The sequence below is a fragment of the Triturus cristatus genome, chromosome 2_1, assembly GCF_964204655.1.
Source record: "Triturus cristatus chromosome 2_1, aTriCri1.1, whole genome shotgun sequence".
In the NCBI taxonomy this organism is placed as follows: Eukaryota; Metazoa; Chordata; class Amphibia; order Caudata; family Salamandridae; genus Triturus; species Triturus cristatus.
Genome location: NC_140581.1, coordinates 290199466 through 290222260, shown reverse-complemented (window position 1 = coordinate 290222260; position 22795 = coordinate 290199466). Strand labels below are relative to the sequence as shown.

At 44.2% G+C, this 22795-nt stretch overlaps 1 protein-coding gene across 4 annotated transcripts in view; it reads left to right on the top strand.

Annotated features, from left to right (window-relative positions):
• Positions 1-22795, top strand: part of RICTOR (RPTOR independent companion of MTOR complex 2) — a 1453900-nt gene that overhangs the window by 66106 nt on the left and 1364999 nt on the right. For all 4 annotated transcript variants that reach the window (XM_085631131.1, XM_085631133.1, XM_085631132.1 and 1 more), the window contains exons 4-6: positions 5668-5732; positions 11144-11275; positions 21420-21483. In XM_085631131.1, coding sequence (XP_085487257.1) covers positions 5668-5732; positions 11144-11275; positions 21420-21483 — 261 coding nt within the window. The remainder of the gene's footprint in view (positions 1-5667; positions 5733-11143; positions 11276-21419; positions 21484-22795) is intronic.

Genomic DNA, 22795 nt, shown 5'->3' with positions numbered 1-22795 from the left:
GGAGGACCTTCTGTCGCAGCAGCAGGGGACGGTCCTCCACCCGAACCTGTCCAGCCTCCACCTCCATGCGTGGAGATTGAGCGGCGGCAGTTGATGCCATTTCATTTGCCTCCTGAAGTCTGTGATGTCATTCTGGCAGCCAGGCGTCCCTCCACTAAAACGGTATATGCCTGCAGATGGATCAAATTTGTGGCATGGTGCACAGCAAAGGCTGTGGATCCCCTTTCCGCCCCTCTTTCTGAGTTTCTTTTGTTCCTCCTTTTTTTTTTGGCCCAGCAGTGCTCTGCTCTGGTCACTCTTAAGGGCTATCTCTATGCCATTTCAGCCTTTCTTAGGCTTCTTGATCAACCTTCTCTTTTCAAGTCCCCTATTGTAAATAGATTCCTTAAGGGCATTACTCATCTCTTCCCTCCTATTCCTTTCGTAATGCATCAGTGAGACTTGAACTTGGTTCTGACTTATCTTATGTGTGCCCCCTTTGAGCCGCCACAAAATTATCCTCTCAGACTTTTTACTTTGAAAACTGCCTTCTTGGTTGCCATCACCTCTGCTCGCAGGGCGAGTGAGCTTCAAGCCCTTTCTTCTAAACCTCCTTTCTTGGCTGTTCATCCGGTCCTTTACACTAGGCTTTCTTTCCTTCCCAAAGTGGTTACCTCTTTCTACATAGGACAGACCATCACTTTGCCCATCTTCTTTCCGCCTCCGACTCCTTCTAAAGAGGAAGAGCAGCTCCGTCGTCTGGATCCAAAACGTGCACTTTCCTTCCATCTAGATCGCACAAGACAATTCCGTGGATGACCAACTCTTTGTTGGCTATTCGGGCGCCAAGAAAGGTCGGGCCATACAAAAACAGACCATCTCTTGATGGCTCGTTCTTTAAATTAAAATCTGCTATTCCTTGGTGAAAAAAGAACCTCCAGTAGGGTTGCGTGCCCATTCCACCAGGACAACGGCATCTGCTACTGCTTTGGGAAGTGGAGTCCCCCGTCATGAAATCTGCCAGGCAACTACGTGGGCTTCATTGCACACGTTTACCAAACACTACTGCCTGGACAGCCAAGTCCGGAGAGACAGCTTCTTTGGCCGTTCGGTTCTCCAGGACTTTCTGGTGTGAACTTGGTTCGCAGACCCACCACCGGGGTTGGTATTGCTGGGGTATCTATTCTAAGGTGAGTAATCCATGACTAATTGGCTCTTTCAGATGAACAAGTTACTTACCTTCAGTAATTATATATCTGTAAGAGACCTAATTGGTTATGGATTCCTCACCGCCTCACCCATTTTCCCCGTTCTGCAAACCGACTTCTAGAGTAAGGGACTCCCTTTCAGGGCCCTAGTTTTCGTGCACCAGTGGTGAGTGTCTTGCATGGCTCTGCACTTCGAGCGTGGAATTTCGTGTCAAGAACTGACGTCAGCGTGCTCAGCGGCGTCTAAGTAGATACTGCAACGTCATTCCAGCGACCACGGCGCCAGCGACTAACGTGGAGTCGACCGACGCCACCTAGCGATGCACAGGGGTACTGCTGAGGAAATAATTCTCTGGATCCAGTCTGACACCTGGGGGTAATCTAAGGTGAGGAATCCATAACTCATCTATGTCTCTTACTGATATATCGTTACCGAAGGTAAGTAACTTGTTCGTTAACGCTCTTCATTATTTGGCCTGTGCAAAGTTTAATTTATTCTAGAGGCATCCATGACCTTCCTGATTTTTATGTATTATGTGTAATATTCCAATGTTTCAAAAAATGTGCATCACCCAGTTTCACATAGTGTTTGGCTCTGAAGACTCGCTCATGCAGCAAAGTATTGCTGAGAAATATATTCCGCTTGAACAACTAGTCTATCAGCATTTTGTGTTATGTTTTTTACACACATTACGCTACTACATAAAACATCACTGCGTGTACCAGCAAATTGTATTTCATGTTGGAAGCATCCGCTTGTGTCATTTTGTGAAACGTTCATGAAATTGTTTTTTTTCGTTGTGCTTGTTGTTTTAACCCCATGCAGTTTTGCACACCCCTACCTACATAAGGTCTCAGATACCTATCCTTCCATGCTGTCTAGGTCCTGGTCACCCACACACATACAGAACTCTTCTTTTTTCTTTAAACCTAACCTACAACACCTTTTGCTGCTCTTGTCGTGGGATTCACACTAATTTCTACTATTGTTCCTCAAACTTGACCTTAAGCAGCCCCTTGTTCCACAACAGAATCCCACAGTAAACTCTGCTAATACATCTCAGTCTTGTCCTTAAACAAGGCCTGCAGTTATTGTAATGAGGCCCAAATATCTCCCTGTGAATGCCACTCCTGCCATATTGGCAGGTATACCTTTGTACTTTTGCTACCCCCACATATATCATATCTGCTGGTCCCCATACTATTGTACCTCTATCCCTTTCTATACCTTTAATCATACCTTTATATCTCTCTAATCCTGTAAGCTACCTATTCCCTAGTTCATCTACTACAACCTGTGCATTTGTGCCTCACTCCAGCCTGTACAGTTAGCTAGGTCCATTCCATCTCTGGAGTCTCGGAGAAAAGGGTTTGTTTTGGAAGACATCTCTAAGGCAGGCCAGAAAGAGAAGTCTGTATGAAAGATTAAGGGCTTGCAGTTTCTGCTTTACTGAATAATATGATCTTCTTTGCACCTGTACCTCCCTAGTTTAATCAGGAAAAATCATTACTTTGGAGCCTTGATAGGTCAGGGTTGAGCGAGCACGAGCTTCTAGCTGGATGGTGTCCATATCTTTGAAGTTTAGGATCTTGGCAATGATTGGTCATTGAGGGGCTCCTGGTGGCGGCTTGGGTGTGAGGAAACGGTAGGCGCGTTCTACGACGAGCCTCGTGGAAAGCGAATCTGGTGGCATCTAGGACCTTAAGCCAGTCTTCAACGAAGGTGGCCACATGCGTTGACTCCGCCCCTTCAGGGATGCCCACCAAACGTATATTGTTCCAGCGTGATCGATTGTCAGCACCTTCTCTTCGTTTGTGCAGTTCGGTCGTGCGGGACAGCAGCTGCTTGACCTGCTCTTTGAGGTGGGATACGTCGTCTTCCACCTTGGGCAATTGTAATTTAGCTTCAGTTATCCGGGCGGTGGCGTTACGCAAAACTTGATGGATGAGGGCTCCCCAATTTTGGTTTCTACTGAATCCTGGGAAGATTTTATCGCCTGGAGGATCGTGGCAAGTTCGCCGTCCGGGTGAGGGGTCTGAGTTGGCACGAGCTCAGTGTGGTTGGGACCACTCGTGGTATATTGCTTCATGCAAGTTTGGGAAGGTGGTGGTTTCGCCCCTTTATCTTTCCCCATGTTGGTGTTCAGCAAGGGGGGCCGTTCAAATTGGGAATGCACAGTCCCAGTTGGAACCTAACCTTTACGGCCACCCCAGGGCACTCCAAACAGTCTCCAATCGCCCAGCCAATCTTAGCGTGAGGGACTAATTCTAAGGATTGCCCAAAGCGTTGAGCAGTGACGGGGGGCCAAGCAGAGGATTCATTCGAATAATTAGGTCCTGTCTCAGAGGTCCGGAGGTCTTTGGTAGACTAGTGGCCCGGTTAAGATCCCTTCACCTAATAGTCAGTTTGAAATGTCCTAAATTATCAGCTGTCTCGGCCCTCACTGATTCCCGATGTTTGTCTTGCCTTGCCTATGCCAGAGGAGGGGCGTGGGGAGGGTGGAGGACAGAGGTGCCGATCTGGTGTGGATGAGGTGGCTTAAGCGATCTCCACCTGATGAGGGTGCCGGGCTGGAGATCAAAGGCTGTTGTCGATGCTTCGGGTAGATTTGAGGCTGTGCACGTGAAGGGGGGATATCACCCTCACCTCTGCGATATCTTGTGGGTCAGCCACCCAGGAGAATGTAAAATAGAAAAAAGGAAAATGTTTTACTTCAGCTTTTATTGCATATAGTAAGCAGCAGCATATATTACCATATTCGTCTCTGGCATTGAAGGGAACTACTTTGGGTAAAAATGTTCTGCTTGTGAAAGAGCAAAATGCTGTTACACTAAGGGCGTCAATGGCTGAAATGGGTTGATCCCTTGTGCATGATGTGCGCTGTGGTGGACAGAATTATAATGTTAATGTCACATTAACAAATCTAAGTCTGAAGTGGACTAACTTCTCACGCGATGTGGTAGGCGGAAGCACAATGTAAATGTCACATTACAAGATCAAAGTCTCAAGTGGGCTGAGCTCTTGTCCCACGATTGTAGCTGGGGTGGCCAAAACCTACACGTAAATGACAATATCAGATCGATGGCTGATGTGGGTGATACATTGCCCTTTGACATGGTAGATGGAAGCAAAATGTGAATGACACAGTAACCAGGCTCCTGGGTGATCAGCCACGCTGCAGGGGCGAGTGGCAGTTCAATGTCCACACCCCCTTGAAAATTAAAATTAGTGCTCTGGCCACAAAATGCCCTTGGCATAGGTGAGCCAAAAAGAAAATCGCATGCATGTTTTCCGTTCCATGGGAGAGCCAATCATCCAAGTGAAAGGGTAACTTCGAAAATTAGTTAGAAATCCTTGGGGGTGTCGATCCGTTCCTGGGAGGGCTGCCCCTTCCAACAAAATATAAGTCTCCGTGGTTCCTATTTGGGATACTTTTTCAGGGATCATGGCACTGCCACGATCCCTGAGCAGGAAACCAGTCAGGAAGTGTATTGCTGGAAAGGGAAGAGGCTCTCATTTTCAGTAATGCTTCTACGGTACTCGTGGGGGTGGGTGAGAAATTGCACTACAAGTGCGACAACAGTAATCACTGCTGGTCCCTGTTGCTGTTCAGTCGGCCAGTGACGTCCGAACAGAAACCGTATGGCACACTGACACTATTGATTTGGGTGAGAGGGGACAAAAGCCAGCACGAAACTGTTTCCACCTCTTCACCTGCTTTTTAAAAATGTTTTAAAGGGGGAAGGCTTTATACTTTTGGAGATTTAACTGCTCTTGTGCGGTTCAGGAGATGTTCACGTCCCCTCAGTAGTGCGAATGACCTGTATGACTCGTCATGGGGTAGAGACTGGGTGGGGGCGTGGGGCCCTCTCCAGAGAGGACTACCTGTATTACTTTTAAGGAGGCAGCTGTGGCTCAGTGTCTGGAATTTGAATGGGGGTCTTGTTACATTTTCTTTAAATATACAATGTTCTTTTCATGGCAGTTTCATGGCAGTTCACGGAAGATAAAAACAGAAAACAATATTGCAAATGCAACAGGATCTTTCATACCCCATCTGTTTACCTGAGCTCTCCCCTTTTATATCCAGCACAGTATTCATGTTGTGATTGTTTGGGACATCCAGCTTTGCTCACATATACGTAACGTGAAATAAAAGGCTTAGCCTTAGCCACATCGGTTTCAAAAGAAACCGCTTAATCAGTTGTGTTTGCAAAACTGTTCATATAGCATCAAAATATCCTTTTCAGTAAAATCAACCCATACCAGATTAAAAAAAACATAATGACTAGCATATTTAACCATTTGCGAAAATGCATGCTATAATTTTTGTATAGTTGGTTTAGTTGCTACTGTGTAATTAAGATTGTGATATTGTTTGCTTATTTAGTGTAGCTAAACTGATAAATATTTGGAGCCTGCACACAAGGAACAGAATAAAAAGCATTCATTTTAAAATGTCTTCTGTTTTCTTTGTAGCTTGTCTGTAATGTTGGTCACAGTGAAGAAAAGTTAGGTTTTACCTATGAAGACATCATTATATGGTAAGCTGTTGCTTAAAGTTTACTGTATATAACGTGGTCCAAGAAACTAGTACATAGGGTTGAGCAATCGTATCCAAACTCAATACACTGTATTTCTTTGCCTGGCTCCTCCTTCCTGATTGACTGATTTGACAAAGCAAACTATAGTTGGAGTTCCTTAACAGCTGCCAAGACCCCTCAAGTTTCTACCCAGTGTTATTTGCCATTAGGCCTCATGGTATAAAATTTGAGTACCTGCTGTGCACTATAAAAGTTTATCTGAAGGAGAAAATTAGTTATAGATTCCTTACCTTTAGAATTACCCCGAGGCGTCAGACTTAATCCGGAGAATCTTTTCACCAGCAGTACCCCTGCGCGTCGAACGGTGGCGTCGGTCGGCTCCGCGTTGGTCGTTGGTCGTTGGCTTCGTGGTCGCCGGGATGATGTCTCGGTAGCTACTTAGATGCCGCCCTCGCGTGGTGAAATCAGTTCTTTCTTTTTCCGCACCAGCCAGCGCAGATACGGAGAGAGCGGTACCTCCAGTCACTTTTTGACTGACTTTTTTGCAACTTTTGACAACACCGTTTTTTTAGTCTATCGACTCCTGGTCCAAGCATGGATGTCCAGTCGTCCTCGGCCCAGCTTTAAGGCTTGGGACACCTCTCGCAAGCTGATGTCAGTTATGGACCCACACTGCATGTGCCTGTGGTGCCTGGAGCGCGATCATGATCCCAAGTCGTGCTCCGAATGCCGGAGCATGAATCCTAAGTCTTTGCGGGAGTGATCCCGAAAGCTTCTCAAGGCCTGGCAGTTCGCTCTGCGCCGTTCGAGGTCCCGGTCACGTGGGAGGTCGCTGAGTCACCACCACTCGTCATCGAAGTCTTCGCACTCCTCAGGTAAGTCGAAGCACAAGAAGAAGTTGAAAAAGCATCATCGCTCTTCGACTTCTCCCCGTCCATCGACCGACACTACGAGGGATGCAGACAGCGCCCATCCTTCAGCTCTGCGTGCGGAGCTTGAAGGGTCGACTCAGTTTCCCTCACTTTACGGGAGCCAGAGCGACCCCTGCCCAGCTTTGGAGTTTCTACGAAGCTATGCATGCCAACTTTGGGCAGCCTGACTCTGCCGGCGCGCCTTCGGGACCCGCGGACTCGGCTGGGGGCCCCGGGCCTTCGACATCGGTGGCTCTGGCTCCACAGAGGTCCCTTGGATCCAGGCCTGGATCCGGATCGGCGCAGGTCGACCTTGTAACGCTTTCCCCGGTGCCAATTCCACTGGCACCACTTCTGCAGCCGATGCCGGTTGTGTCCCCAGCCGGTATTGACCCCAGCCTCCACCCTGATTTGGACACGGAGCCGGACCGACGTCGACCGACTCCGAATCCGGCGCCGACCGGTACTTTTGTACCTCTGCTCTACCCAGGTGTTCCCGACAGGCCAGATTGGCAACCAGAGGAGGGTGATGTGGACTGGTAGGGGTCTGTAGACCCTTTAGCTGACCAGTTGGATTAACCGGACTGGAGAGAGGACTTGGGGGAAGCCAGTGGTCTGGATACCTCCCCAGACCTTGGCATGCTGTCTCCTCCTACCGTGGCTACGGAAGAGGGTGCTTCATACGCAGTAGTGTTGCGTAAGGCGGCCGAGGCCCTCAACCTCGAGCTACCTACAGTGGCGGTCAGGACGAATCTCCTGACGGAGGTGCTTAAACCGGCAGCAGCCTCTTCAGAGCCCCTGCTGCTTTTTAATGAAGCCCTTACTGACATCCTTTTGGGCACCTGGTCCATGCCCAACTCAGGGGCTCCTGTCAATAGGATAATTTCCCAACGCCACCGCCCGGCTCCGGGCGACCCCTCTTTCCTCTCCCAACACCCCACCCCTGAGAGTTTGGTGGTCCAAGCCTCTATATCCAAAGGCGCATTCCCTAACGCACCACCTGATAGGGAATCCAAAAAGCTGGACCATCTTGGAAAGATGTTTTCTTCCTCCAGCTTGGGACTGGTCGGTGAACACTGCATGCCTGTTGGGCCGCCACTCTGTGTTGGATACGGTAGCGCAGGTGCTGCCACAGTACCCGAAGGAGGCCCAGATCGTGCTCTCCTGTGCAGTCGCCGAGGGGAGAGATGCAGCCGAGTTTACCATCCGATGTGGACTGGACACCGCCGACCAGCTACGCAGGACAATTTCAACGTCAGTAACCCTTCGACGCTATGCCTGGCTGAGGTCGATTGGGTTTTCTGGGGATGTCCAGGCTACCTTGCTGGACATTCCTTTTGATGGCCGTCCCCTATTTGGCGACAAAGCAGACAACGCGCTAGAGCGCTTTAAGGACTCCCAGGCTACGGCCAAGTCCTTGGGCCTCTCCACCCGCCCTGCACAGTCTGCTTTTCTCCCCTTTCGTGGCTACGGAAGGGTAACCCGTCGCGTTCCACCCAGAACACAGGCCTGCGCAAGCTGTCCAGCCCTGCGCGGCTGGGGATGTGGGACCCACCGTCGTGGGTCTGGGGGCCTGTGAGCTAGCCAGTCCATCAGCGCCCCTTCTGCAGCAGCCTCCAAACCCTCCTAGTCCGACCTTTCAGGGCCACCAATCGCCAGTGGGCGGCAGGATTCGGCATCACCTCCCCAACTGGCGCTCCATCACGTCAGACTGGTGGGTTTTGCAGATAGTTCGAAAGGAGCTACTCCCTCCCCTTCGAGACAACCCCTCCAACCATGCCACCTCAGTACCATTGCATGTCGGAGAATCACTTGGCCCTTCTCCAACAGGAAGTTACGGCTCTTTTGGCCAAGGGAGCCATCAAGCTCATTCCTGCACCAAAAGTAGGTTGTGGTTGTTATTCCCACTACTTTCTGGTGCCCAGGAAGGACAAGGGCCTGCGTCCTCTCTTGAATACTAGCTTTCCCAGTCAGCTTTTTAAAGCCCACTCACTAAATGTCTCGCCAGTGCAGCGCATGCGCTGGCTCAGGCGAGACCTTAAAAGAGAAAATACTACAATTCTGGCCCCAACCACTAGATGGCGGAATAATGCACAGCATAGTGAATCTTGGAAATTCTTCAAGCTGCAAAACTACACCGACAGGTAAACTATTTGTTCTACCATTGTGCAATAGGCATGAATTAATACATGTTGGGGTCACACTTGCAAGGGGTCAGAAACATGCCTTTGTGTAGCAGGCTGGACGATGTCAGTCAGCCAGCCCACTAGATAATGGTAGGTTTTTCGACGGGCACTGCTAAGGTGCCTCCTGGATGCATGTCATAATAAATCTTGTACTGGCAACAGTACATATTTTTTAAGACAAGGTGTTTGATACCAAACACTACAGGTTTCAGTAAAGCCATCATGTGTCTGGGAAACTCATAATGACCAGTGCCAAGTACAGATACAAAAGATGGCTTCCCTGTTCACTTGTACCATCTAGTAATGAACTAGACGGCACAGGGGCATATCTGCTCAGCCAGATATGCCCTCACGTGTAATAGAATGCACCCCGACTTAGGGCTACAATGCCTGCTTTAGTGGTGACTTAAATATATTACATGTAGTGACTTTGGCATGACACACAATGTATGCCATGTCTTGTTTTCGCTCATGATTTGCACCATGACCCGCAGTCTTCAGTGGCATGCTGCATGCAGTTTGTATGGGGGTCCCTTCAGGTGGCAGAAGACGTTACAGCCCTTGGGGACACTCTTTGGTACTCTTGCCTTGGGTACCAGGGGTGCAGCTTACTAGGGACTTACAGGGGTGCCAAAGTGTGTGCCAATTGTATTACATTTTACCTTGTTCTAGGGTAAGAGCACTGGCACTGGGGCCTGGTTAGCAGGGACCCAGTGCATATCAGTTAAAAACACAACAGTGCCATTGTCAAAACGTGGGTGTGACTATGACAAAAAGAGCCTTTTTCTTTTATGGAATACACACATCAGAGTGATACGGAGCTGGTACAAACTAGTGCCATCCTGAAAGAACTACTTTAAAATGTCTCTCAGTATCCAGACATGAACGATGCATCAGTAAATCTAAAGAAGATGAAAGCATTAGTCTTTAGACAAATTTGCAGTTGTCCGTATGAAGAAGAGTAGGTTGCTGAAACTTCGTGCAGTGTGAAATCATACTTCTCTGCCTCCTTTTTCATGTTAACGTGAAAGCTCAGTGCACCAAAATCAGTTATACATTGGTTGCTTGAAATGAGGGAGTGCAATATTTTGCAAAGTTGGCTTTTCCCAGTTACACATGCATAGCTCGCAATGTTTATGTATATCATAAGAGATTATGAAAACACCTCCATTTCACAAGGTAATGTTCGCATATGCTTTAGACACAGGTTTGTGTAAAGCAATTTGGGAATAATAGCGCATCAACTCAAATCTACCTTGTATCCAAAGGCTCATTGAAATAGGCTCAGCTGTGGCGGAAGATAAGATATTTGAGTCCTTGGGTAAGCAAGCATTTTTATAATGCTACTTAGGGCCGGGCAGCATATGTTTTTTGTACGAAAAGGTTTCAGGTTAATCGCTTTCTTTTGACTAAATTAAGACCTAATCCCAACAATAAATAAATCACATAATTTCATAAATCAGTGGGGGGGTTATCATGCAATGACCGAGTGTGGATTATGTATTCCTTCAAAACACGCTAGCATTCATTAAATTTCTAATGATGTTGTTTAGATATCTCCATGTATCGATCGCCCATACATTATGCATTGACTTGTCTAACTATTTTAGAGTATTAGGACTTTAGACTTCCCTCTCCCCCAATTTCAGAAATTTCTAATAACCTAAACTACCTGTAATGTTTGTATCTAATAAACTAAAAGAGCATCCTCCTACTTCTAAATTCTGTTGCACAGGTTTGAATTTCCATGCATCAGCAGATTGACTTAGAGCCTGTGAAAAGGCCCTTTGGAACCGGTGCGGGCACCATAAATCGACTGAGGGGAGTAAAATAGTAAATTGAAAAAACGTGTGTGGTTCTTTATACCATGGAAACTATTAATGTACTTAGCTGATTAGAAGGGGAGTGACTGTAAATCTTGATCCTTTACCACCTTCTTACTCCATGCAATTTTGAAAGATGTTGAATTCGGCCATACACATCCTCATGAATGAAGTATGCCGAGTGTATTTTTTATGGACTGTAATGGGGTTAAAATGGAATTGTTGTGAGGTCTCACTTTGTGTTCAGCATATCAAGCAATTGAATTTCAAGAAGGTTCAAAGTTGAGAGATGTACTAATAGCTTGGGTCACAGCAGTCTGATCGTACCTTCAGTGGAGCCTGTATGCAGTGGAATATGAGGTAAAGATGCAGATGGGTAATGATGCAGCATGTTATTGAATTATCTTTCAAGATATTAAACTACAAAATGTTGATTACCTTGATTTATATGTGCTATTGTGATAAAACTGTTGTCTTTTTTCCTACTGCAGTCTACGACTAGCTTTATTAAATGAAGCAAAAGAAGTGCGTGCAGCAGGGCTCCGTGCACTTAGATATCTCATACGAGACTCCAGTATTTTGCAGAAGGTGCTAAGGCTGAAAGTAGATTATTTGATTGCCAGGTAATTCTTTTTTTTTTTTTTGTTAAGTCTTCATTATGCACACTGAATGACTGTGAAGGAGTTTGATACTCTTGCTGAAGCCAGCATTTGTAGGATTTGCATATAATGAAAGATACCTGCAACAGTATGGTTACTGTTGGAGCAATAACTCCGTTTATGTAGAGTTTTTTAAAATTATTCAGGTGGCTCATTGATGAGTGTAGCATACCTTTGTGGTTGTATTTTATGAAAGTGTTCTGACGAAATTATATTAACTCCATGGCTGGAGATATATTGGACTCCATTCACAGAGGCTCATTTAGTTTTAAACATAACCCAATTTGCCGTACATAAGCCTGCTAGAGATTCACAAAGGACTTCCTGGCAGGTCCATTTATGAGTGCAGAAATCTCCTCCATGAGTGCAGAGTTCTCCGCACCTGGAAATCCCACTAAAAAGATGGAATTTGGTGTCCTCTAAGCATAGGTTAGCCCTGGGTGTTTGTTGACATTAACAAATTCTCATTACCCTTTCCACAGATTTAGTCCAGATAATATCTAGTGATACTCCTCTTCCAGAGTAGGAAGGGGAACGGATTACCTCCAGATTTGTGGTGGGTTGTAGGCGGGGGGGGGGGGTGTTTTTTTTACCAGTGGCAGGAAAAAATGTGTTTGCACAGGGGATCCTATTCCTCCTGTGCAAAGTGCTTCTCTCTGGAGAATTTCAAACAGGAATAAGATTCCGCTGGGATTGTTGCATAGAAACTTGTACATAGCCCATCTTCCCTTAAGTATTCCTAGGATTGTTAGTGGATTCCAGAATGTCATAAATCTGCACTTGCAAGTAGGTGTAAATCTGTGAGCGCAGATTTCTTACTTTCATTTTAATTGGGCATTTTGTGTTTTTGATGTGTCCATTTAAAAATACATTTGTCCAATTTTCAATCCTGATACCTTTCTTGTACCATGGCATTTAAATGCCACAAGCTGAGTGGGTTTATAACGTAACCTGGGCCCTGAGGTGGAAATATAGTATGTTATGCATTCTGTATTTTTGGGTATTGGGTGCTTATTTTGGATTAGTTGGCTTGAAGAAAATTGTATTTCATTTGTTTATCGGAAATAATAAGAGAAACAATGGACTATTGTTTATTTACATTAAAAAGAAGAGAACAACACTTAATTATGTAGTTAAGAGTATAGAATTTTAGATCAAAGTGTCCTTTGCTTTCTGAAAAACACATTCCGTAGAAGGGCACTGATCTGAGTTAAAATAATTAGTTTTTGTTTGAGTTTCATGAATAGCTTGTTGTTAAGACAGTGGGAGGGCCAGTGGAATTGTGTATTTTTTTCTGCATCGTGTAAATCTGTTGTTCTTGACACAATTTGCTGACTTTATTTATTAATATAATGCTACCAAAGAATATGCCACTCAATGCACTGTAATTGATGTGTAATTTGTTTTTTTTTGCTGCATAATTTAACACAACCTTGCGACTCTCTATCACTGTTTACTCCTAGTAGCGCAGACAATGGTTAAGCTCTGCAGAGTGGTTTGGAGACTGTCTTCGTGATTTCACGTGTGCTGCCTGTGAAATTTATTTTTTTATATCCATGCATTTTGTGCATGCAAACACCTCAATATATGCATTCATAATTGTGAATGAGCGGCACTTTCCGTTAAAAATTTAGTTTTTTGGTTTGCTCCATGGCCTGGTCTGCTCCAGATTTGGCACTTAACTTTGCGTATATATCTACCTCTGTCATAGCGATTTCCATGCCATTCCGCACAGGGAAAACAATTAAAGGGAGGAGGTCAAAAAAGAAGTGTTTACCTATTTTTGATCCCAGATTTTACTCAACTTGTGTTTGCATCTGCCCTGGTAATGAATGGTAACGGATGGTAAAGAACTGCAGTTTTTCATTCAGGAAGGATTGGTATAGAATGTTCTGGATCATAGCGACATGGGTATGTACTTGTGTTCCCTTTTAGGTAACATAATAGTGGTGGCCCTTCTCGATTACATCTCTTCCAACCTTGATGATTAGTTATTAACAGCCAACTCCTTGTGCATCACTCCCTTGCTTTCAATACTTGCCACTTTATAGTTTTACCCTTTTCTGAGTGGCGCACAAATTGACATAATGGGCAGTTCTGTTATAAACCTACAGTACAGTGGAGTGTGGACAGGAGATGGGGATCACTCTTTTACTTGAGGCTACATACAACAGCATACAACTGAAACTGTAAATATACATTCTAGGGTATGAATCTGTTGCATATAATTGACTTGCAAATACATCAGCACATACGTTTCTCAAGTAGTACTCTTGGACAGAACACATTGTCCAAGTATGGCATGGATATAAAGCATGTTGTTCTTTTTATTCAAATTGTAAATTCTTAAGCGTTGACAATTAAGGTCTTGAACTCAATTCAGCCTGTTAAACATTTTCATTTTGAAGGTTTAAAAACATAAGATTTACTCAAGGCTATGCTTCAAAACCCTGTCACTTCTCACTATTCCAAAGTAACCAGTTTTAGTTTAACTCTGGTCCATCCACCTGTTATATACAAATAAGGAATCTCCAATGCATGATGCATTGATTACTCTATGAAATTCACATAAACCCTGGGTATTTCTATGTGAGAATCTCTCATAAGAACAGTATTTGCATCAGTGAGCTTCAGCAAATTTATAGTATGACCGCCATTGCTGAAAGTATCTTTTTGTTTGATGTATAGTATCTTTCACTCCTTCAACAGATCGCGTATTATTACAATGCGGTCATTACTACGACTGCGTTGTTAGTACGCAATAACTTTACATCACAAGTCATTACAGCGCCTTGCTGTAGAGGGCACGCTGGACTTAGGAATAGAATTATTTACTATTCCTACTCCAGTTTGCGCAACAGCCGGTAAGGTGTTGAATTTCCTATCCAATAACTTAGCGCCCCCTACAGCAAGTCGTTCTAATGACTTGCAATGTATAGGTATTACATACTAACAACGCGCTCATTGTAAAAGCACTGCATTGTAACAACAGTATTATAAATGCAGATCCCTCTCATTACCTTAACACTTTATCAGTCCTATCCATGTGTCTCAAGTTTTTGTCAGAAAGTAGGCTTCTTAAGACATTGCTTAGAAAACATGGGATTCTGATGGTTCACCTAGCTAAAAATAATCATGTTTCACTTCTCAACCTACAGTTCTCAGACTGGTGGAAGGAGTGTGACTTTTCAAGCACTATTTATTATTGAAGCCTGGCAGCTTTCTTAGAATTAGCCTGAGAGAGACTTGGGGTAGATTAGGTAGTGGGCCATAGAATGTTCCACCAGTATCCCATCGAAACATCCAATTTTATTTTCTGATTGCAGCCTCTGTCCCTTTAATGGCATAAGGCAATTGCAAATACAGGCATGGAGCTCTGCCTCAGTCCCTCCTAGACCACTGTCCCTACATTCACAGTCACCCTGAATGAATCTGCTTTTTCACGGCAGTGCATTTTTAGGTCGAGCCTAGTGCAGCGCGCATGCGCTGCTCTATGAGGAGGTCTCATGGAATCACTCCAGACTTCCCCGAAACTTTTCCATGTGGTTTTTCAACTTCCACACATTCTATTGGCCTTTGCCTGTGGCTTTCAAAAATGAAAGCATGCAATTGGCCAATGGCAGGTGCATGTTCCAGCTTTTCTCTAAATGTTCACTTCCACGGCCTCCAGCTGTCGGGAGCGAGCAGCGGCGCGAAGGCTGCCAGCTGCATTCCTCCCTTGTCGTGGATCATGTTACAAATTAAACATAGTGTGGTCGATTTCACTTTCACGGCGGCACGTGCTTGTCTTCCACACTTGTCTGTGGTTCTTTTTCATTTTCACTCCTTTATTTGTTTCTCACACTTTTTAATTTGTCATGCTATCTCCCATTGGTTTATTTGATTGCAAGCATGTTATTTAATTAAAAGTCGTCGTCTAAAAAGGCAGCTCTCACCTGCAATGCAGGCATAGCCATGTCAGCTTAGCAGACCGCCCCCCTTCGGAAGCATTACCGGTGTGTATACCATGGCACACTAATCTTCCACTTCCGGAGCATTACGGTGCGTATACCATGGCACACTAGGCTTTTACTGCCAGAGCATTACCCATGTGTATACCATGGACACTACGCTTCCACTTCCGGAGCATTACCGGTGTGTATACCATGGCACACTATGCTTCCACTTCCGGAGCAGTACCAGTGTGTATACCATGGACACTACGCTTCCACTTCCGAGCATTACCAGTGTGTATACCATGGCCACACTACGCTTCTACTTCCGGAGCATTACCAGTGTGTGTACCATGGACACTGTGCTTCCAATTCCGGAGCATTACCGGTGTGTATACCATGACACACTACGCTTCCACTTCCAGAGCATTAACGGTGCGTATATCATGGCACACTAGGCTTTTACTGCTGGAGTATTACCCATGTGTATACCATGGCACACTAGGCTCCCACTTCTGCAGCATTACCCATGTGTATACCATGGCACACTAGGCTTCCACTTGCGGAGCATTACCGGTGTGTATACCATGACACACTACATTTCCATTTCTGGAGCATTACCGTTGTGTTTATCATGGCACCCTATGCTTCCACTTCCGGAGCATTACTGGTGTGTTTACCATGGCACACCATGCTTCTGAAGCATTACCGGTGTGTTTACCATGGCACACTACGCTTCCACTTCCGGAGCATTACCTGTGTGTATACCATGGCACACTACGCTTCTACTTTTGAAGCATTACCGGTGTGTTTACCATGGCACACTACATTTCCATTTCTGGAGCATTACCGTTGTGTTTATCATGGCACCCTATGCTTCCACTTCCGGAGCATTACTGGTGTGTTTACCATGGCACACTATGCTTCTGAAGCATTACCGGTGTGTTTACCATGGCACACTACGCTTCCACTTCCGGAGCATTACCTGTGTGTATACCATGGCACACTACGCTTCTACTTTTGAAGCATTACCGGTGTGTTTACCATGGCACACTATGCTTCCACTTCCGGGGCATTCCCGGTGTATACCATGGCACACTAGGCTTTTTCTTCCGGAGTATTACTGATGTGTTTACCCTGGTACACTATGATTCCATAGTATTATCGGTGTGCATACCATAGCACACAATGCTTCCACTTCTGTTTACTGAAAATACTCCACTTCCGGAGCATTACCGGTGTGTTTACCATGGCACACTACGCTTCCAGTTCTGGAGCATTACCGGTGTATACCATAACACACTACGCTTCTACTTCCGGAGCATTACCAGTGTGTATACCATGGCACACTACGCTTCCACTTCCGGAGCATTAATAGTGTGAAATACCATGGCACACTAGGCTTCCACTTCCGGCGCATTACTAGTGTGTATATCATGGCATCCTATGCTTCTACTTTTGGAGCATTACCGGTGTGTATATCATGGCCATTACGTTTATACTTCCGCGGCATTACCGGTGTGTTTACCATGGTACACTATGCTTCTGAATCATTACCGGTGTGCATACCATAGCACACTACACTTCCGATTACTGGAAATGCTCTACTTCCAGAGCATTACCGGTGTGTATACCATGGACACTATGCTTCCAAATCCGCAGCATTACCAGGGTATACCATGGTACACTAGACTTTTAATTCCAGAGTACTACCGGTGTGTATACCATGGCACACTACACTTCCACTTCTGGAGGATTACCGGTGTGTATACCATGGCACACTACGATTCCACTTTTGGAGCATTACCGGTTTATACCATGGCACACTAGGCTTTTACTCCCGGAGTATCACCGGTACAGGTGTGTTTACCATGGCACACTATGCTTTCTATTCCGGAGCATTACCGGTGTATACCATGGTACACTATGCTTCCACTTCTGGAGCATTACTGGTGTGTATACCATGGCACACTATGCTTCCAATTCCGGACCATTACCGGTGTATACCATGGTACACTACGCTTTTACTTCCGGAGTATTACCGGTGTGTATACCATGGCATACTATGCTTCCACTTCTGGAGCATTACCGGTGTGTATACCATGGACACCAGGCTTCCAATTCCGGAGCATTGCTGGTGTGTATACCATGGCACACTACGCTTCCACTTCCTGGGCATTACCGGTGTGTATACCATGGACACTGTGCTTCCAATTCCGGAGCATTACCGGTGTTATACCATGGTACAATAGACTTTTTCTTCCTGAGTATTACCGGTTTGTGTACCATGGCACACTACGCTTCCACTTCCGGAGCATTAGCGGTGTGTATACCATGGCACACAAGGCATTTACTTCCGGAGCATTACCCGTGTGTATACCATGGCACACTATGCTTCAACTTCCGGAGCATTACCGGTGTGTATACCATGGCACGCTATTCTTCCACTTCTGGAGCATTACCGGTGTGTATACCATGGACACTGTGCTTCCAATTCCGGAGCATTACCGGTGTGTATACCATGACACACTACGCTTCCACTTCCAGAGCATTAACGGTGCGTATATCATGGCACACTAGGCTTTTACTGCTGGAGCATTACCCATGTGTATACCATGGCACACTAGGCTCCCACTTCTGCAGCATTACCCGTGTGTATACCATGGCACACTAGGCTTCCACTTGCGGAGCATTACCGGTGTGTATACCATGGCCATTACGCTTCCACTTCCGGAACATTACCGGTCTGTTTACCATGGCACACTACATTTCCATTTCTGGAGCATTACCGTTGTATTTATCATGGCACCCTATGCTTCCACTTCCGGAGCATTACTGGTGTGTTTACCATGGCACACTATGCTTCTGAAGCATTACCGGTGTGTTTACCATGGCACACTACGCTTCCACTTCCGGAGCATTACCTGTGTGTATACCATGGCACACTATACTTCCACTTCCGGAGCATTACCAGTGTGTATACCGTGGCTGGAGAGGTACATGGAAGTTGGTAAAAAGCAGCAGTGCGTACACTCCATGGGGCTGTTCATGTAAATAATCAAACAGGAGCACAAGCCACTGTCTCCGGTCTCTCCAGCAGCCTTAAGCAGCATCTTACACTTTCACCGTCAATGTGCAAGATGCTGGAGGGAGCGGAGTGGACAGTTTGACCACACACATATTCCACTCTAGTCTATTTGCTGTTGCTCATTGCAGCAGTCTGCTATGAACTGCTTTTCTCTGTGGCCAGTATTGAAAAGACTAATTGCATAACAACAGCTGAATTATTGAATATGTATGTGATTGCACTTCTGCAGTGCAGCCTGATTTAACCCCCCCCCCCCCCCCAAAAAAAAGAACAACGTGAAAAGGTTCCTACTGTGTGAGAGGGTATTAATCGGGGGGCCACCGGAATTATGTGACAGGGGAGGGCAAAATATGCAGCAGGGTTGAGTAAATTATGTAGCAAGAAAAGGCAAATTACGAGGCACAATGACGCACATTTTGTGACTGTATTACTTCATTATTTTGTAAACATGCTAACACTGTCTGAGCTTTGGATTCACCTCATTAGTACCAGTGTAACCCCAAAATATAGCAATAAGCAGCAGATAGGTGATCAGTCAGGCTTTGTAAAGGGCTTTCAGCAGCGCTGCAAGGAAATGCATGGGTTCTCGGATTTCCGCTTCCGGCAGTGCCACATACTTCAGTCCGTGTTAAACTAGGATAGGCCCACGTGATGTGACATTACATTAAACAAATCTGTGCCTGGGCCACGGGGTGAACAACGAGAAGGAAATATTGCGGGCTTTCTGCCCTGGTCTGTTTCCTGTTGTGAGTAGATTCCATTTTGTGTGGGGCATCTGCTTTTGGTGAATACCATTCCTATGAACGAGAGCCTTCTCTGCGTTCTTGGGTCTTCACAATCTGGCTAGGTAGCAGGCTTATGCGTGGCCCTGTGGGACATTTCAAGTCATGACTATGGCCACAGCAAAATATTCTAAAGGAAAACATCACAAAGTTATTGAAACATATCTGTTAAGGAGCTTAAATAATCGTAGCACAATAAAAATAACTCAGCTCTTCAATAAAAATGCATTGAATGGAATCATGGTCTGTGTTCTGGGGTATTGATGTTCTTTCCAAATTAGTTATGAGATTTAATTAAAAAAACGTAATTTATGAATTTCAATTTTTTTGTTATGTAATATTATAGCCTGCTTGCTAAGCGAACACATTAATATGAGTTACCATGCTACAAAATCACTACGGATAACAGAAATATTTGCAGTGCGCAACACAAATGCTGAAATAATATAACAACATTTGGGGGGGAAAGATGGGGCACTGAGATGTACAGTACCTTATAGGGTGCCCTACTGCCTTTTAATGTTTATTCCTTGCTATCTCGTGTCCAGCCTGGCAAATCACAATCCTTTTTATTCTCCCAGTAGATTTCATTTCTAAAGGTATATTATTAAATAAAGAAATATGTGAGGTACTCCGCATTGTAATCTCAAAGTCTGCTATGATATATACACACATACATCCCACCAACACACATCATATCACAACTCACCACTACATTCCACACCATGCCCGTGCCCTTACGTCACTACACCAAGCACAACTTGCACACAAACTTTACAGCACTGAATACAGCAGCTACATTGCTCTACAGCATACCTTTAAAACATTGCCAATATCTCTGGCTAAACACTTATAAGGTCCCAAAGAAGAGACCTATTGGCTATGCCAATGCTTGTTATATCTGTATGAACTGCAAAATAAAGGATGGGTCACAAAGCAATTATTGCTGTGCAGCCTGACTTTTAGCACATCGGACCCATAAAGAGTTTCTTTGGCAACTTTTTTTCTCCAGTTTCCCAAGTCCCTTTATACCCTGGACTTCTAAAAGGATTGTAAGAGAATTTCACTTTTTTTTTTTTAGTCCATTACAGATTTATATTTGTTATGCAGCTATTTATGCTGGTTTGTCGCCCTCTATGTATGCCATCTTGATGGAAAGACTCATTGTTTTCTATCAGAAAACTAATAGACAATTGTCAGGTAGGACTATTGTCCATTCTCCCAAAGGAAAATGTAGCCAGCGCTGTTGTGATGAGGAATATTCCAATACTGGATATTTGTGGTGCAGCTTCCTGAAGATTTGTTCATCATAAAAAAAGTTGTGCAACTACTGTGCTATGTTTCTAGTCTCCTTCTCAAGTAGAGGTTTTAGCTTGTTACTCAGTTCTATTTTAAATATCGTACAGAATACCATGATGGAGAAGAAAAAGTTAGCTATCTGTAATTCTAGTTCTCTGTCATGAGCATTCTCTTATTTTAACAGCATCCCACCAACTCCCCGTTTACCTGGAACTTAGTCGGAAGTGAGATCTCTGTGGATCCTTTCTGTTCTCACTCCCAACAAACTACAGTTGGCATGCAGCTTCTGGAAAATGTCAATTTTTTCAGTGTAGTCACATACATATCAAGGACACCTTTTCTTTCATTGATATTAGTTAGATGGACTTTTAATCTGGTTTTGGCAATACTGGCTGCAAAATGTTGACTGTTACGATTTTCTTTCTTTAAGCAATTTTCAAAATTTAAATTAGATATTCAAAATGTATTTTTAAAGTTAAGTAACTTAGCTTCGTCTCCCACCAATTTCATCCCATCTCTTCCCACTCACCGCCCTTAACCATATGGCTACCTTTAATCAGCTTCTCTAGGAACTCTAATTGAGGGGTTCTTAAAGATTGAGGTGAAGACATGTTAACAAATTTATTGTCATCTTGTAGCACATTCAATACACGAGCAATCCAGTCTGCTTTTTTACGCCACCAACAGCCTTTTCTGAATTTGTAGTTTTTTTTTCCTTACTGGGGATAGTGGTCACTTTTTGATGGCTTTATTTAACTTTGACAATAAATTGAATATTTGGTTTAGAACACCCTGATTTCTTATGTCATCATTCTGTTCCTTTTCAACATCCCCGAATAAGTTTTCACTTCGGTCTTGAAAACTTTCCACAGTCTTGCACATTTTTAATGTTTTGTAGGGACAAACGTTTTATGGTTTCTGATAAGCATGTGCTACTACTGTGCCAACACTCACAATGGATTTCATGAATGCTTATTCATATGACTATATGGTATTTTTCTGTTTAGATGCATTGATATACAACAGAGTAATGAAGTAGAAAGGACCCAAGCGCTTCGCCTTGTCAGAAAGGTAACTCAAGACTTGTATTTGAAGTTGCAATCTACAATTTTATATTATTTTTGAAATCACCATCAAAATGCTTTCTAGTTGCATTTTCTGGTTTTGTGGAGATTATTTTTTGAGTGGTTAAGGTTAGAGTTCTCTAATGGAAAGAATAATGGAGAGAATGATGTTATAAAAAGTGGAATTGTTTTCACCATCCATCATTGACAAGTACGACAATATTCCACCCCTCAAGTGAAATCCACGCATAAAAGAAGCTCAAAAGTGGGTTGCAGCTACATAAACACATTGAAAGACTTACAGCAACTTCAGAGGCAGTGATAGAATCTACCTTTTTACATTTCAAGCTAATTAGAGTGGTCTTTTCCGTCAGTCTTCTTGGCTGTCTCCTATGTGAATATTGTTGTTGTGTGTCAAGCTACACTAGGCCTTGTTACAAAAACAAAAGTGTACAGTGCACAGTACGAATGCTTGCACTATTAAGCTATCAGGGCAATGACTTGCTCGAAGATCTGGCCCCCTCTGCTTGGCCTTTAGCGAGAGATCAATAAAATTAAGCTCTTTTTTTCTTTTCATATTTTCTACTGAACTGCAGCCCCTCAGAAGCTATTTTTATCATCTACATTCTGACAAATAACACTCATTTCATTTAGGAAACCTGTATGCTTTTCTAATGTTTGCATTTCATGCATTTGTGTCACAATTCAATTTGATGGTCAAAACATTTAATAACATTTATTCCACCAGGACCCATAGGTTAACTTCAATTACTACACTTAAACTCCAAAAAGTATAGAGCCATTTTCAAAACAATCTGTAATTTTCTGAGATCTTGCCAATCTGTAGTCTTGTGTTCTGTTTGTTTTCAAGGACACCACCATGGGTCCATATTTTGTAATTATTTGTTTCCACCATGCAATATGTAACTCTGTTTCTTCATTCTATTCTCCTTAACATAAGCACCTGCTTGGCTATTCTACTTCCTTTGAAGAATGTGTAATGTGTGGCATCCCCTTTTAAGCTTTCTCATCTCTGTAATGTTACCATATGTACAGGAAGTGACACCTTTTTTTTTTTTTAAATCGGGTTGTTCTCAAAGCCTTGATGCAGAAAACCTGAGAAATATCAACCCGACTCTCTTAAATTGGCATTCTGGTATTTAAAGGGCTGAAATAATCTGTTGCATGTTACTGAAACGATTCTGTTGTCAGTGATTGGGTCGCAAAGAATGGGATCCACTGCTGATCCTATTTATTCAAATTATCTTTTTGTTAACACTACAGCGACATCCCTTCTCTATATCTTTTGGTCACCCCTA